At 33.1% G+C, this 15135-nt stretch overlaps 1 protein-coding gene across 6 annotated transcripts in view; it reads left to right on the top strand.

Annotated features, from left to right (window-relative positions):
• The window catches only part of Cdh18 (cadherin 18), an 883722-nt gene that overhangs the window by 781594 nt on the left and 86993 nt on the right, over positions 1-15135 (top strand). For all 6 annotated transcript variants that reach the window (XM_033757792.1, XM_033757776.1, XM_010609461.2 and 3 more), the window contains one exon: positions 5079-5266. In XM_033757792.1, coding sequence (XP_033613683.1) covers positions 5079-5266 — 188 coding nt within the window. The remainder of the gene's footprint in view (positions 1-5078; positions 5267-15135) is intronic.

The raw sequence follows: 15135 nt of genomic DNA, 5'->3' as shown, positions 1-15135 counted from the left end.
TGAATATTTATTAAAATTATTCACACTCCCTTGTATACCTTATTAAGTAAATTCTAACACCACTGTTTTTACAGTGTATCATATTTTAACTCTTAACTGACTGAAAAGTCAAATTTTACAAAATAAGAGCTCCACTTGTTTGTTGTAAAATTTCATCTTTCTCTATTCTTCATTCTTTTTTAAATGACTGGTAGTTTATAATCCCATTGAGTTAATTTTTGTAAACAGAAAATTATAATTCCAAAATATTAATAATACAATTGACATAGAGGAACGTGAAGGTAGACTCTACAAAGACTTATACCTAGCCTTATTGTTTTATCTAATTACAATGTTTTTGCCTAGGAATGAATTTGCAGAGAAAACTTGCTCTACCCAACAACAAATAAAATATTAAACATAGACACTGTGTGAACCCACTGAAAATAATGGGCTCTGTCTTTCTTGACTTAATAGCTTTCTGGGCAGAATGACAGACACATATAAAGCCTGCCATACTGACGATGTGATTAGAGTTGTGAACTGGAGTAGCATATTTCCAGAATCTTATACACCATCTTGTTTAAAGTATATTTGTAGTATGGCTACAGTGAACATAATGCTGCATTCAGAATAATATGATATCGCCATGGGAAAATGAGCTTGTAGTAGATTATTCTTTTTATTTATAAGCATTGGAACTCATGAAGTCACTATTTATATGTTGAGAAAATGTAAGCTTCGCAGAGAAAAAGCAAATGCAACATGAAATATCATGAGCACTCGCATTCATTCACAAAGCATCCCGATATGAGTAAACCTATACACAATTCAAATTACATAGAAATCATAACTGTTATCAAGTAGGTATAGTAGCCTAATTGTTCCTCTAACATGTATGTTTTTACAGTGGTGCCTGTGACTTCCTTCACTCTTCCCCTGTCTAACAGATCCAATTTTCTTATGCAATTCCTGCAACCAAGAGTAGTATCACTGCTTTCTCCACGATCCTGCAAAATGTTCTTCCAAATTATTTGCTTTCCTGTGGTGAATCTACCAGGACATTTAAAAGTGAACTGAATTATTATAGGCATCTGAATTAATTATCCATTTACCTTAAAATAAATAATTTGAGGAAGTGTATGAGAGTTAGAAATGGGTCTAGAGCTAGCAGTGTGCTTTAGGATGTCTCCACAATCTCGGTTTCTTAGGGTTCAAGACAAGTGAAGGTCCTGGCCAAAGTGAGCTTTCTGTAACTTTCAAGCAGGCAGCAGGAGAGAACAGAACCTGGACACTACATGCTAATTAAGAAGGAAGACAACTACTACTCAATTCCAGATGATACAATATGTGGGCTGAAGTATATTAGGAAAGCAGTAAACTCACACTGAACAGAAGTCAATCAATCTAGGCCTTAAATCTTTACTTGCAGCTTAAAGTTATATCCTGCTCTCTCTCAGAGAAAAATATCTTAAAAGGTAGAGCCCTCAGTAACAGTCATTGCATCAAAGCTAACTCTGGCTTTTTAAATTGCTTGATATTTTCTTTTCTACCCTTTTTTGTGTTCTCTGTGTTGTTTGTTGCATACTGTGTTCTTATGAAAATAAAAAGTCTCTGAGTTTAGTAGTTTGCATAAAGCATTTGCATGTAAAATTAAACACCTCAAATGAAAGTTTCTAAAGCTTCTGTATTCTAAATGGGGCAAACTGTATTTTTAGAAACATCCTAGTAAATAATAGAGTTGGAAAAGAAGAATAAATAGTCGAAATAATAAACAGTCGAAACTTTAATGTCTACCAAAACTATCCCACGAACTTGACATTACTGTATATTTTAAGTAATTCAGGAACAGAAGCCAACTTGCAACACTGGTTGCAGTCATGTTAGAAAATCTTGGTACAACTGGTTCAACAGGTGGCAGTGTTTCCCATAAGGATACCAAACCTCACAACTGTTTCATTAGCTTGGTAAATCAAATTAGTGATAAAGAAAACATTACTAATGGAAACACTGAGACTGATGATTTTGGTGATAGCAAAGTATATTAGAAGGGCCATGGTTTGAAATCTATCATTTAAATTTTCAATAAATCAAATCTATATACTCTGTATAAGATCTGCCTTGATTTCTTAACATTTTGTCTGAAAAAAGAAAGAAAAGGCTTTTTAACACATCAAAATATGAAGTATATACCTTAATTTAAGAGAACTGAGATCTATGTCTTTTGAAAACTGGTTCTATGGTTTCTATGGTTACAAGCATACATTTGGAACTTGAGTATTTCTTCTTTATGTACTTGACTTCGATAAGTGTTGTTTTTGCAAGAAGGTAAATAGTGCAGCAGTTTAAATTCTGCAATGCAAATCAGATGAGATTTATTGGTGTACCAGTTAAATTCTATATATTCTTACTGAATTTTTGTCAGCTTTTGAAAGATACATGATAATGTCTTCCAAGATGATCCAGAATTATTTGGTTTCTTCTGTTTATTTTCTCTTAATTTTTCCTAGACAGATTTTGAAAACATGTAAAAGGATTCACAGAAATAGAAGGATTTCGTGTCTTTCTTGGATTGAAATTAAATATTTTTTGGAGAGTCCGATTTAGTTGGATCTTAACTGTAGCATCCCATGGCCTGAGCACCTTAGCCTCTCTACCTCAATACATTTTAGAAGAGTTGCAGTAGATGAATTTCCATGCGTCTGTACTTTTTGTTTTTAAAAAGTGTCCTATGTTATGTAAAACTTCTCATATATTGGTATTTTGAAGGTCAGTAGAAATCCATATGACGTTTCTCTGACACTGGTTTTATCCCTTATGTTTGTTTTATTAACTTGAATTTTGGAAACATTGCCTTGGGCACAAGCCCGTTCCAATAGTTCACAGCTTTGCCGCTGAATATATCAAACTTATTTCCTGGTTCCACTACACACATTTCTGGGGAAAGCAGTAGTTTGGAGGGATGGGGAACCAGTTGTCTTCATCGACCAAATTTGATTAGAAAATTGGAGCAGGATAAAAAATTGACGCTCATAAATTTCTCATTAGTTAACTATATCAAGACGAGCAGAAATTTTTCACTATGACAGATCTATCATAACAAAACCATTAAGGCAAAGGGAACACCCATCTCACAGAAAAGAGTGCTGTGTCCATGATTTAATGTATTCGTACAGCTCATTATATTAAAAAGTAGCATGTATTTCTCTTTACTTGATTATGAGGGATTTTGGCCAAGTAATATCTCAGATAATTATAAAAAGTTAAGAAAAAGTTCCATTTTGTGGGGGGGGGCATTATTTTATCTTCTTGCTTTAGTCCTTAGAATCATATGATATGAAAACATGGACGATTTTAATTCTATTTTGTATGCTTTGTGTTTATTTTTTAATTACTTTGGCTTGGTCTAGGTTTAGAAGAAAGCATGAGATTGGGCATCCTTGTTTTGATCTCCCACTTAGTTTAAATATTTTCAGTTACCTTAACCACAAAATAGAATAATATCTGTCTAATATGACTATATTACATTTCCTTTCTACAGATTCAGTGAAGTCCAGGTCAAAATTTGAATTGTGTTTTAAATTAATACAAACCAAAGATTTTACATTATATGTGGAAGCACAAAAGAACTCCAAAGCCCAAATATCATGACCGAGTGTAGAAAACTGAATGAACGGATATAAAACTGCTGTTACTGGATAAAATTAAATATTATTTGGTTTTTTAAAAGTAAGAAATCTTGTAATATTCAACATCATGAATTAACATGGTAGACACTATTTGGAGTGAATTTAAGAAACCATGGTAGTACAGCGCTGCATGATCACAATTTTATGAGTAATCTAAATCATTAAATGTGTAGATTCAAAAATAATTATATTTGCCAGGGACTGGAAAAGGGCAAGTAATTTTCTAAGCAACAGGTATAAAATTTCAGGTAGAGATAATAAATTTTAAGGTTCTCATGAACAGCATTGTGCTTATAAATAACACTATTGTATTTTGGATATAAACTTGTGTTGAGAAGTTAAATCTCATGTCGACTATTCCTACATAAAGGGAAAAAAAGAATGCTCCAGACACTTGATATACATACTTTAATTTTAGTATCACACTGCACCTAACAAAAGGTTACAGAGGAAAATTATTTTCATAGCAGCTGTTCACTCATTAATGTAGAGTCTAATTTTATTCTTGTATAACTGCGAATTACTATTCATTTAATCTTAGCTAGAAATCTTACATCAAATTACATTTTAATTCAAAGTTTTTGTTATTTGAGTTATTTTGGGTTTTCTATAACAAAATGCTTTAATAAATGTGTTTTTAGGGGCTGGGGATATAGCTCAGTGGTTCCACCGCCTCCCTCGCAAGTGCAAGGACCCAAGGTCAAACCCCATACCAGAAAAAATAAAAAACAACAACAAAAAAACAACCAAAACTGGTGAAAAATAAGCAGTGAATGTACATAACAGCATATTAATTATTTTTCTCGTGGCTAGTTTATTAAATGTAAAACAGTTCCTAAAGTGTTAATCTATTTTTTTGTAAGTTTTCATTTTCTACTCAGTTTTTCTATGTAGTTCCAAGTTTGCACGTTGTTATTTTTGAATATCACATGCCGTGTTGAGGGGTATATACTTGCGTAAATCATTTTTTATTCAATATGGCTAGAAATTTTATTTTATATTTCTGTTGTTTACATGTGTGTTGCTGATAGAATATTTCAATTCAGGTATACAAATTATTTTTTAAAATATTATCATAATTTTTTTTTCTTCATTGAGTTTATTGGTACAATTTAGGTATACAGTGCAGTTACATTCATTACGGGGATCTTGTACCTTTACATGATAGGTCTTGGTTCTCATTTTTTCCCCTTGTCCCTGCCCTCCCTTCACCCCCAAATTTATATGAATCTAGTATTTAATTTCCTACATAGTAAACTAATATTTTTAAGTCTGAAATGAATCCATTTTATTCACTACCTTGCATAATATTCACTTATGTGGTTCTAATATTTACCATCTTTTCCTTAAAGCTTTGCTATGATATAAAAGCTACTAGTATTAAGCTGGTTGAATTGGAATCTTTTCCAGAACATTATCAACTGTATGTTCCCGAGTCAGCTCAAGTTGGTTCAGCAATTGGAAAAATCAAGGCGAATGATGCGGACACTGGCTCAAATGCTGATATGACTTACTCCATCATAAATGGGGATGGTGTTGGGATATTCTCTATCTCCACAGACAAAGACACCAGGGAAGGGATCCTTTCTTTAAAGAAGGTAAAACGAACACTGTTCTCATGACACAACCAACTCACCAATCTTAGGAGGAATGAAAATGCAACAGAGCTATAAATAGTCCATGTTGTCACATATATAAAATGATGAAATGTTTTCTCTTTTAAATGTAATTATATTTTAATCATAATTATGTAGGAATCTCTATATCCTTTGCTAGGAAATGTGGTTTGCTAAGACGGAATAATGTGAGGCAGAATTTGCTAGGACTGTGTTTCTCCTTGTGTGTGTTTGTATTTTATGACTGCTCAAATCTTCCTGAAACATCCCAGTTGTACTAGTCAAAGATTAAGAGGATTGCATTTCTCTCAAATACAAAGAGTTACTTATCACATGGAGAACTCTCTGGTTATTCAGTAATAACAATATAAGGTAAACTAAACTAATAGTTAAAATGCAATTATATAAATAATCTTAGAAAAATTGCAATAATTTAGAAAATATTCTAGTGGGCTACACAAATACTGTGAGATTTTATAGAAAATTGTATTTTAAAAGATGTGCAGTTCTGGTTTTAAAATTACACATATTTTAAAGCACAGTAATGACAATTTCATGTCTTTTTAAAGAGCCTGATGGGACAGAGATAAGAGAACTACCCTAGGTAATATATCACATTGAATACTTTGCGTGACAGTTGACAATATAAACCATATTCATTGTAGTAAAACTTAACATTTTATTATCATATTACTTTACATTGTATTAATTTTAGAATTTAATAGAAAGAGAACTGTTATCTTCTTAAAACTATTTAAACACTTGAAGTTAAAAAAAAGCCTAAGTGACAGTTACATTTCAAAGGTCTTTCACATACTTTTATAATATCTATTCCTTCACAGTGAGTCTATTCTGTATTCTTACACTTTATTTTATAATTTATCTTTTTATTTGTGTTTTGTTTTGTTTTGTTTTGTTTTGCTTTGCTTTTTGAGACAGGGTCTCACTATATAGTTGAGACTGAGCTGGAACTCACTATGTATCCCAGGCTGGTCTCAAACTCACAGCGATCCTCCTGCCTCAGCCTCCCGTGTGCTGGGGATTATGGCCGTGCACCACCACTCCTGGCATTTATGTTTTTATTGATATACAAAAATGTTCCCTCTACTTTCTTGTCCCTAATCTCTTTGTATTCCAGATATCTTAATTTGTGTTTAGCTCATTCCCCTTTTTTTCTTCAGCCTTCTCATATGAAGCAAATTTTCCTTCTAGTTTTCTCCGAATATGTGCATAAATTAGTATGTCTAATTCATTGTCTGTGTTCTCTACAAACTTATGCCCATGCAACAAATTTTTAGAGTTTGTGGATAATAGACTGAATGAATATCAGAGCTCTTATTTCTATTATTTTAAATTCTACTAATGAGAAACATCAAGAAATTTCTCTAATATAAAAATCTTCAGTGTGTTAGCTAACATGCTTTAGAGACAGCATTTAGCTTGATAGTCGTGGAGCTACAAAGACAGCTTTGGAGGAACTGTAAACTTTCTTCTCATTCTTTTTTGTTCATAAGACTCTCATTAGGAACAAAAGCATTACCTTCTGCCTTTGGAGTACGTGATCTTCACAATGATGATGCCATTGTAAATGTGTTGTGGAACAAGGACAATTAGAAAGCAAGGCTTTACATGAAATTCTTAGTGCATTACGCCTCGGTGTTGCTGTGCATTCAGTTTTCATTTGTGGTCCATGGTAACATTTGGAACTCCAGGCCCTGAATTCATTTTATTGGGGCTGAAACAGCTGCTGAGCTATCTCTCTTCCAGGTAATTCTCAACATGTTGGGAACATAGTCTGAGAAGTGCGCTTCTGGAGATGCAGTGCATCGTATCATCTATTAATCTAGCTAAACATCTGTGTGCTTATATACACTTTTATTTTATTGTATTAAATGCCATTATTTCTTCTCATAGCGACTCTAATTTATATCGATTTAGAATTGAATATTAATGTATGGTGGAGAAAGAATTAGAAAGAGGGAAATTACACCCCTTCTTTGAATAGCTTTGGAAGCAATATGAGGGAAAGCTCATGAAGCAGGTACATAGGAATATTGAAAATATTGTAAGGTACTGAAAGAGTTCCCGTGTAGAAGGATAATAGCTCAAGAGAGCAAAAACTTCAGGGGTACACTGCGGGTAGAGAGAGTCCTGACTGGAGTTTTGACCGCAGGTGACAGGCATCACCACCACCTCAGGGCAGTAAGACTTCGTGAACACAGCTGGAGGGCAGGGGGAGGAAATGAATGGCTGCAAAAAGTCTATAATCTATAGGCCGCCATAATCTATCGGAAGGAAGTGGGGGTTGACGATCGTCCACCTCTGCTGAAGCTTCTAATCTTTGTAAGACGAAGAAGTGACATATTTGCAAAAAATGAACAAGAGCGGGTCGTTTGTCTACAGTCATGATCTGAAATGCATAATTGAAGACAATGAAGAGATACTTTGTGGTTGCTTTTAACTGGATGATGATGATGATGATGGTTATCATTTCTTCGGTACCGGGGCTCGAACTCAGGTCCTTGTACTTGCGAGGCAGGCGCCAGAACCACTGTGCTAAATTCCCTGCCCTTAAGTGGATTATTTTTAAAAATACAAGGTAAAATCATGTATGCAAACGGGTGTATTTACTTTCATTCTATCTTTACATGCACGACTGTTATTTTCAAGAAGAAAATTGTTTCAATCTGATAAACCGTAGTGATGATATACTGAAAAAAATCTCGACGATAGATTCAAATTATATTTCATCATTTATTCCTGGATTATTTTAATATAGTCTAGATTTTTTTAAATTGAGTTACTGTTTGCATTTTATAAATTTTATATCCTTCAGAGTAACTATTTCAAAGTTGTTTTATCCCTGTATGTTTTATTTTAGAAATAATTGCAATTTGGGAATTAAGCTGTAATTTGGTGTATTTTAGCCTTTGAAGGTTATGAAATAGGAAGGTAAGAAATAGGTATTATAGTGCTTAAAAGTCTGTTTCTTATTTAATTTCTAAGGCGGCTCACCTTAGTCAGCAAGGCAGAAAAGCAAATCTCTTCAAAGATCAAAATCAGCGCTGCTGTATAAATCAGCTAGCAGGAGCTTATGGATTCCTCTCCATATCGCTCCTTCCTCAGAAAATTGCCAAGTTGAATTCGTTGATGCGTGAGGTGGTACACTGTAAATACACCTTGATAAGTTTCACTCATTGTTTAATGGAGCTTGACAAGGTGGGAAAAGATAAGGATGAATGTAAGTTGGCGTGCTCCTTCCTGACATCTCCCTCCGTAGCTAGAAACGTTCCTCTCTTTAGCACTCTCTTGCAATGGTCAGTTCACATTTTTTACAATTATCCTGAACATTTTTTTTAACCTCAATGCTTTAGTCCTATTTATTCTTAGCAAATGCCTTTCGTCACTTTCCTTTCAGTAGCTTCAATTCAGCTGTGTATAACATACTTATTAATTTAAGGCAAACAATTGAATCTTGCCATTTCAATCAATGATTGTAGAATATATTATCTTTGCTGTAAAAAACTATAATTTCTGACCTTGGCACTTAGCACTTCTTAGTCTTTGAATCTTCAATTTTACTTTTTTCAATACTTCATTAGGTGAGTGTAACAAAGAGATGAAAGATGGTGGAAATGGTTCTGAAAGCCATGTTTGGCTCATAATTACATTGCTACCAAGATATCTCCCTTTCTACCTTTCTTTCTTTATCTGTTCCAAGGCTGAATTATATCTTCTAGACCAGTCCTTGTGGTAATTTTGCTTTCTATTTCTTTCATGGGATTCATTTCACCTGGAAACTGTATAAGATGAAATGTTGTATGCATTTTTATGGCACACAGATGTTCTCCTGTTTCTTATTGACCCTCTTCCCTTTTTTCCCTGTAAACAGAAACCTGTTTTTCCTTAAGAGTTCAAGTTAGATATTGTTAAATAACTATAGCATTTCCATGTACTTTTCCTTCACAAACCATTGAACAAATTTTTTCATATATCATAGAATTCATATTCTAATTCTAATACACTATCAAATCTACACATTAAATATTTTATTATCAAAAAACGCATTCCCCAGGCCGGGGTTTAGGCTCAGTGGTTCCGCAGCCTGCCTTGCAAGTGCAAGGGCCTGAGTTCGATCCCTGGTACCACAAAAACAAAAAACTCATTCACACTTCTCTTTTTATACTTTTAAGGTTCTAGTTATCTGAAGTGCTATTCTGCTTATCTAAAGACTACAGAAAGAAGAGTCCCATGACATCAGTTACTGTATTTGTAATGATGTTTGTCAGCGCACTGCTATTGAGCCAGTTTTCATCATACTATTCCATCTCTCAGCATGATCATGATCATATATATATATAAAATTTTATATGTTATATAAATATATATAATTTAACACTGAAATGAGTCATAATTGTTTTCAGCACATATATTCCCACAATCAAAAGTAGTGCATTATTTGTAAAGTAATGATCTCATGAAATATCCTCATGAATTTTGTCTACATACTCATGGCCATTGGTGATCATTCATACCTGTGCGATCCTTTAATTAGTTACATACATTATATATGTATAAGAACAGGAATATTTATGGGCATGTAGATACTTATATAATATATGCATGCTTTATACAACCATCATGTAGAAAGAAACTTTATAAGTACCATTATATAGTACTTAAAATGAAAACTTCATATTCAACTTAAATAAGTAAAAATCTAATACTATTTGTATCATTATCCTGAGAATGCTACACAGTGCATTAGTGTGAATTTTTGTGCACATAAAAATCTATAGCAAGAAAGCTTACACATGTGTTCTAGTCTTTTTAGAATTTCCAGCCTGCCAAAAAGTGTTCTGTTGAATACCAAAAACCATAGCATAATAAGAATATTAAGCTAGAAAAATATCATCTAAGTTTATCCCATTTGCTTGTTTTTTGACAAAATGTCACTACTTAAAATATATGTTTTAAATAAAAAAATGAGTAATGTCAGCCAGTCTTCTAGGATTTGGCCATGATTTTCATGATTAAAATTGTGTATTTATGTGGAAAAATGTTGATAGCAAACTTGTCATTATCCACCCTCCCCAGCACAGAAATCCTTATGATGGTGCAGCACAGAAATTTTGATAAAGGACAAACTGTAAGGAATCACTTTTAACTTAGGAGAAAGGCACTTCAGTCCTCTTTAATTCCAAAGAGAAATGAATCATAGAGCAGCTTGCTCAACATTTTTTTTCAGTCTCATTGTAATTATCCTATTTATATAGTGCTACAGAGGCAATACACTGGAAGATTTAAGGAATAGTAGAAGTGATTAATGAGAAACAATTAAAAAGTCCCAAACACACAGAGATGGCTGGCAAGTGACTGATGTGAAAGCTGATAACTGGCTATGGTTAATATGAAATAGATTAATATTAAAGAGGTGAAGGTAGTATCTCATAAGTGAGAAAGAGAAATGATATGTAAAAGTAATTACTAAAAGTAATAGGGTGAAATTACGAAAGTAAAATCTGAGATCAAAATCGAAGTCAATTCATTGCCCTGTGCTCCATAAATTATTGAGAGCAGCAGCTGAAGAAAAGGAAAAGAAGTCCACTTGCCTGTGAAGTTAAAATTATATCAGGATAAGCATTTCTAGCAGCAATAAGGAAAACAAAGAATTTTGATCAAATAGTATTTTAGTTGCTTACCTCTCTCAGTCTGAATTAAATCACTTACAAAAATATTGAGAGATCTTCTAGCTACATTTGGTGATCTTATTAATGCAATAGTGAACACTTGGAAAAATGATGCATTAACGCAGCTTTTATTAATAAGGACCTTAGATGCATCTAAAAGAATATTATATTACAATACTTACTTTTTAAATTAGGTTTCCAGCAACATATTCTAACACATAAGGACACAACTCTAGTTTACCAAATGAGATTGGAACCCAAGAATATCATTTACAGGCTATTGTCTTTCAGAAGTTTCTTAATTTTATGTTCCTCAATTTCCAACATGTACAAAATTGGGACAAATAGATCTTACAGAGAGGTCATAGTGGTTAAATGAGTTAATCAATATTCATTGTTTAGGATATTCATATATTTGGAACAATATTGAATCTTTTTATCCTGTTCAATATCATTTCCTCAAGTCTAGATAGAACTCTCTATATTTCAGGTGGAAGAAAAGCTATTGAACATTTTCCTTGTAGTAGTAATTATTTCAGGTTCATGGACTATGAAGATAGAAGAGATAAATTCGTTCTCTTGGGGAAAATATGGTAGACATGAAATATTATTATGACACATGATGTCAAGTGTTAATGGTATAGGTTGAAAAAACTTATAAATTCAGATATAGAAGAGGACCAATTTTTAAAAGTAAGGGATTCAGAAAATATTTCCATGTGAGGTTATTTTAAAACATTGATAGTTTACATTGGAAAAATAACTACTTTATATTTCATAATTTAAGCCAAGGATATTCTACTCAGCTGTATTGTTTTTAAAGTAGGGGGATCAAGGAGGTAGATCACAAGGTAGAATCAATATGTACCTGAAAATGTAGATCAGCACTACTTTTAATTAAGGCAATAAGATTTTAACTAAAATAAATTTATTGTGTTATTGTTATTTTCAAAGAATGGATAGATGTCAAAATAAGAAATCTATATTAATTTTACTGGCACGCTTAATAATACAAAAGTAAAAATAAAAAGTAATATTACTAATATGTAGTGGAAGTAAGATTAAAATGTTCTATAGTATTTTATTTGCAAAATATATGCTATCAATATGTGCTAATAAACGCAGATTAAGGCTATCAATTAAATTTATATGATTAAACCTTGTCACAAGAACAAAATTATAAACATTTAAAGTTAATGTTGAGGAAAGTTGCATATGACAAATCTAGCAATATCTGAAATAAAGAAATTAAGGTTAAAGGAGAGTATAAATGCAAATAAAGAGATAAAATTTTAATGTCAATCATAATGAAAATGTAGCAAAAATTGTAGAGACAAAATAACACTTTCAAATAAATCCTAAGCCCAGTGATTCACTATGAATGCATAATAAAACTAAATTATCTATGTCAAATATTAAACAGGATAATTATAAAGTATCAATTGTTATATTCATCAGGAAATTTTCTAGAAAAAGTTGTAAAGAAAGACTATTACCAATTTTAGTCTATGACAGAAAAGATTTTTAAAATGTGAATAATTCAATAATATAATTAAAAAGGAGTTGATATAAAATCATGTCTATATCCTTTAAATATAACTTTTTCTTTTTGTGAGTCTATGCAATACTTAGTAAAACTAACTAAATAGTAACTTTGCCATAATCAAGTCTCCAAAGCAAAATTTGTACAGATGAAATACTGTCATACATAAACAACTCCAAATTCATGGGGAAATTTTCAGAATACAAAAAGCTTATTCAACTTAGAAATGATAGAACCTCTTGAGACAACAAATAGTTGCCTCAATATCCTAAATCAACACAAAATGTTCACCATTCATGGTCATTTTTACCTTGGAGAAAAGCCAGAAATCAGTCACACAGGGCCCGACTGCCTGTACAGTGTGGCTGTGAACACATTAACACCCTCACAACTCTGCCTGTCCTTTGGATGACTGTTGGAAGTAGCGTTCAGTGAATTTTTGGGCACACCTCACAGGGACACACGAAAGGTCTTCCAGAATTGCTCCAGGAAGTCACAAGAGCAATGGGATAAATGTGTGTGAAGCCAATGTAGTATTCCAAGGAGGATAAATGTAAATGTGTCTCTTATTGTGAATTTTAAAAATTTAAACATTAAGCACAGTTTTGACCACACCTTCTGTGTTTTAGTGGATCCTTCCATTGTGAGTTCATAGCCAAATGTATTGCTCAGAGGTGGGTCCTAGCTAAAGGAAACAGATCACTGGGTTGTGTCTGGGAAGGGTGTGTCCTTCTCCCTGGCTGCCCCTTTCTCTGCTTCCTGGCTGTCGGAGGGTGAAAATCTGTCCTCTACATGTCCTTCTTTCAGGCCATTTCCATCTGGGAGCCAGATGACCATAGACTTCACCCACAGAAGCCATAAGCCAAGTTAAACCTTTCGTTCTTCAAGGTGTAGCTTTTGGATATTTTGTCATAGCAATGACAAAAGGGCTAATACAACCTGATAGAAATTAAGTACATCTGAAAAAACACTTCTAGATATTGCACAGAATCTATACAGTTGGATAAATTAAATATATGACTAAAATAAAGCAAAAAATAGTGATCAATTTTACAAAACAAAAATATATAATACATTTTAAAATCCTGATCATTTAGATACATAAAAGGATAATAACCTTTAAAAGTCTTCTTAATAAAAATGAATGGATTAACAAAAAACTCAAAATAAAAATATTTTGACATAATATTTTCTTAATTCCAAAAAAATAGATTTTATATACAGGATATTTTTGGAAAAAATAAAAGAAACCTCAAATAAATAGCAAATTCTTGTGAACTTATTTCAGTACAGGAAAATGATAAATTAAAGACTGTACCTCCTCCCTTATGAGTCCATAATGGAACTTTATCCAATCTGAAAGAGCAGGTAATTCCAATGCTGTGTGAATCTTCTGACGCAATGCACATGAGGGAATTTTTACTGCATTTTTAAAAGAAACCAGATGAATGTATAATGTTTTCTAGTGAAGCCGTACCAAACTGCAACTGATAGCATGAAGTGAAAGACATGGATCACACTTCCGGAGGCTGAGTTGCTCTTTCTCCATAAACTGTAGGTGACGTATATTTCTGGCTTCTTCCAGATCCTGCTGACATCAAGCACCTTTCCTATGCTTCGGGGACAGGTCACTCTTAGCTAAACATATGTGTGTGTGTTTGTGTTACCCTTTCCCCCCTACCAAGGCTTCTCTCTCTTACATATAAGAATTTTTATTATCACATTCATCATCAGTGAGAACAAAATCAGCTCAATTATAGTCTACTTGGGGCTTCCCAAAATTTGCGTCTGCCTCATGGACAAAATAAGCTGACTGCATTGTAAATTCTCCACAAATCTCAGTACATTAGAAAAATCAATTCCAAGTCAAAATCCTATTAAAATATCATTGACCAAAATTTTCTCATTCTCATTGTGAGAATCAGAGATGAGTGAAACTCTGGCTTTCCATCCTATGACTAAAATTTTCATGTGTGTTTCCTGAGCCTATTAGCAAAACCGTAGTCATAGAGAAAGCACAGAATAATAGTTTTGAACAGTGACATTCCAAAAGGGAGAAGAAAAAAGAAATAAAGCAATTTCTAATCCCTAATCCAGCAGGGGAAACTGTTTCTGTTTCACGACTTAAAAATAATGCTCTGTGGCTTGAGTTTTGCTCTCTAATCTCATATGTCTGCTGGCTAGTGTCTTTGCTCTGTAAACGTCTTCCAAAATCTAAATTTGGCCTGAAACAAATCTTTGTCACTCATAGCTGCACATTTGGGATTTCTGAGAAAACCTGACATCTTGTCTTGCAGGATGTTGCATTACAATTTGAGTTCAATGCTAGCCATGCTAGGGGGTCTTTCTTAGAAGGCCACGGCAGCTATCAAAGCTGGAGAGACAGGGAACAGATCTCCCTTAGAGTCCTCAGAGAGAGTTTAGACCTAACAAATGTGCAAATGCTTACCTACGGAATATCAACAAAAATGAATTTCTGCTGTTGAATTCTGTCTCATCTGTGGTACTTTTGCTAGGACAGTCCAAGAAAAGTAGCATAGTAGGATTTATACAAACAATAAACCAATACAAATGTTAAAGAGCATGTTAGTGCACAACAGAACAATTCTAAACATTCT

Source organism: Fukomys damarensis, unplaced genomic scaffold (genome assembly GCF_012274545.1).
Source record: "Fukomys damarensis isolate Sample0158 unplaced genomic scaffold, DMR_v1.0_HiC HiC_scaffold_1, whole genome shotgun sequence".
Classification (NCBI taxonomy): Eukaryota; Metazoa; Chordata; class Mammalia; order Rodentia; family Bathyergidae; genus Fukomys; species Fukomys damarensis.
Note: the sequence above shows the minus strand (reverse complement) of the source record. Positions and strands in the feature narration are given on the sequence as shown.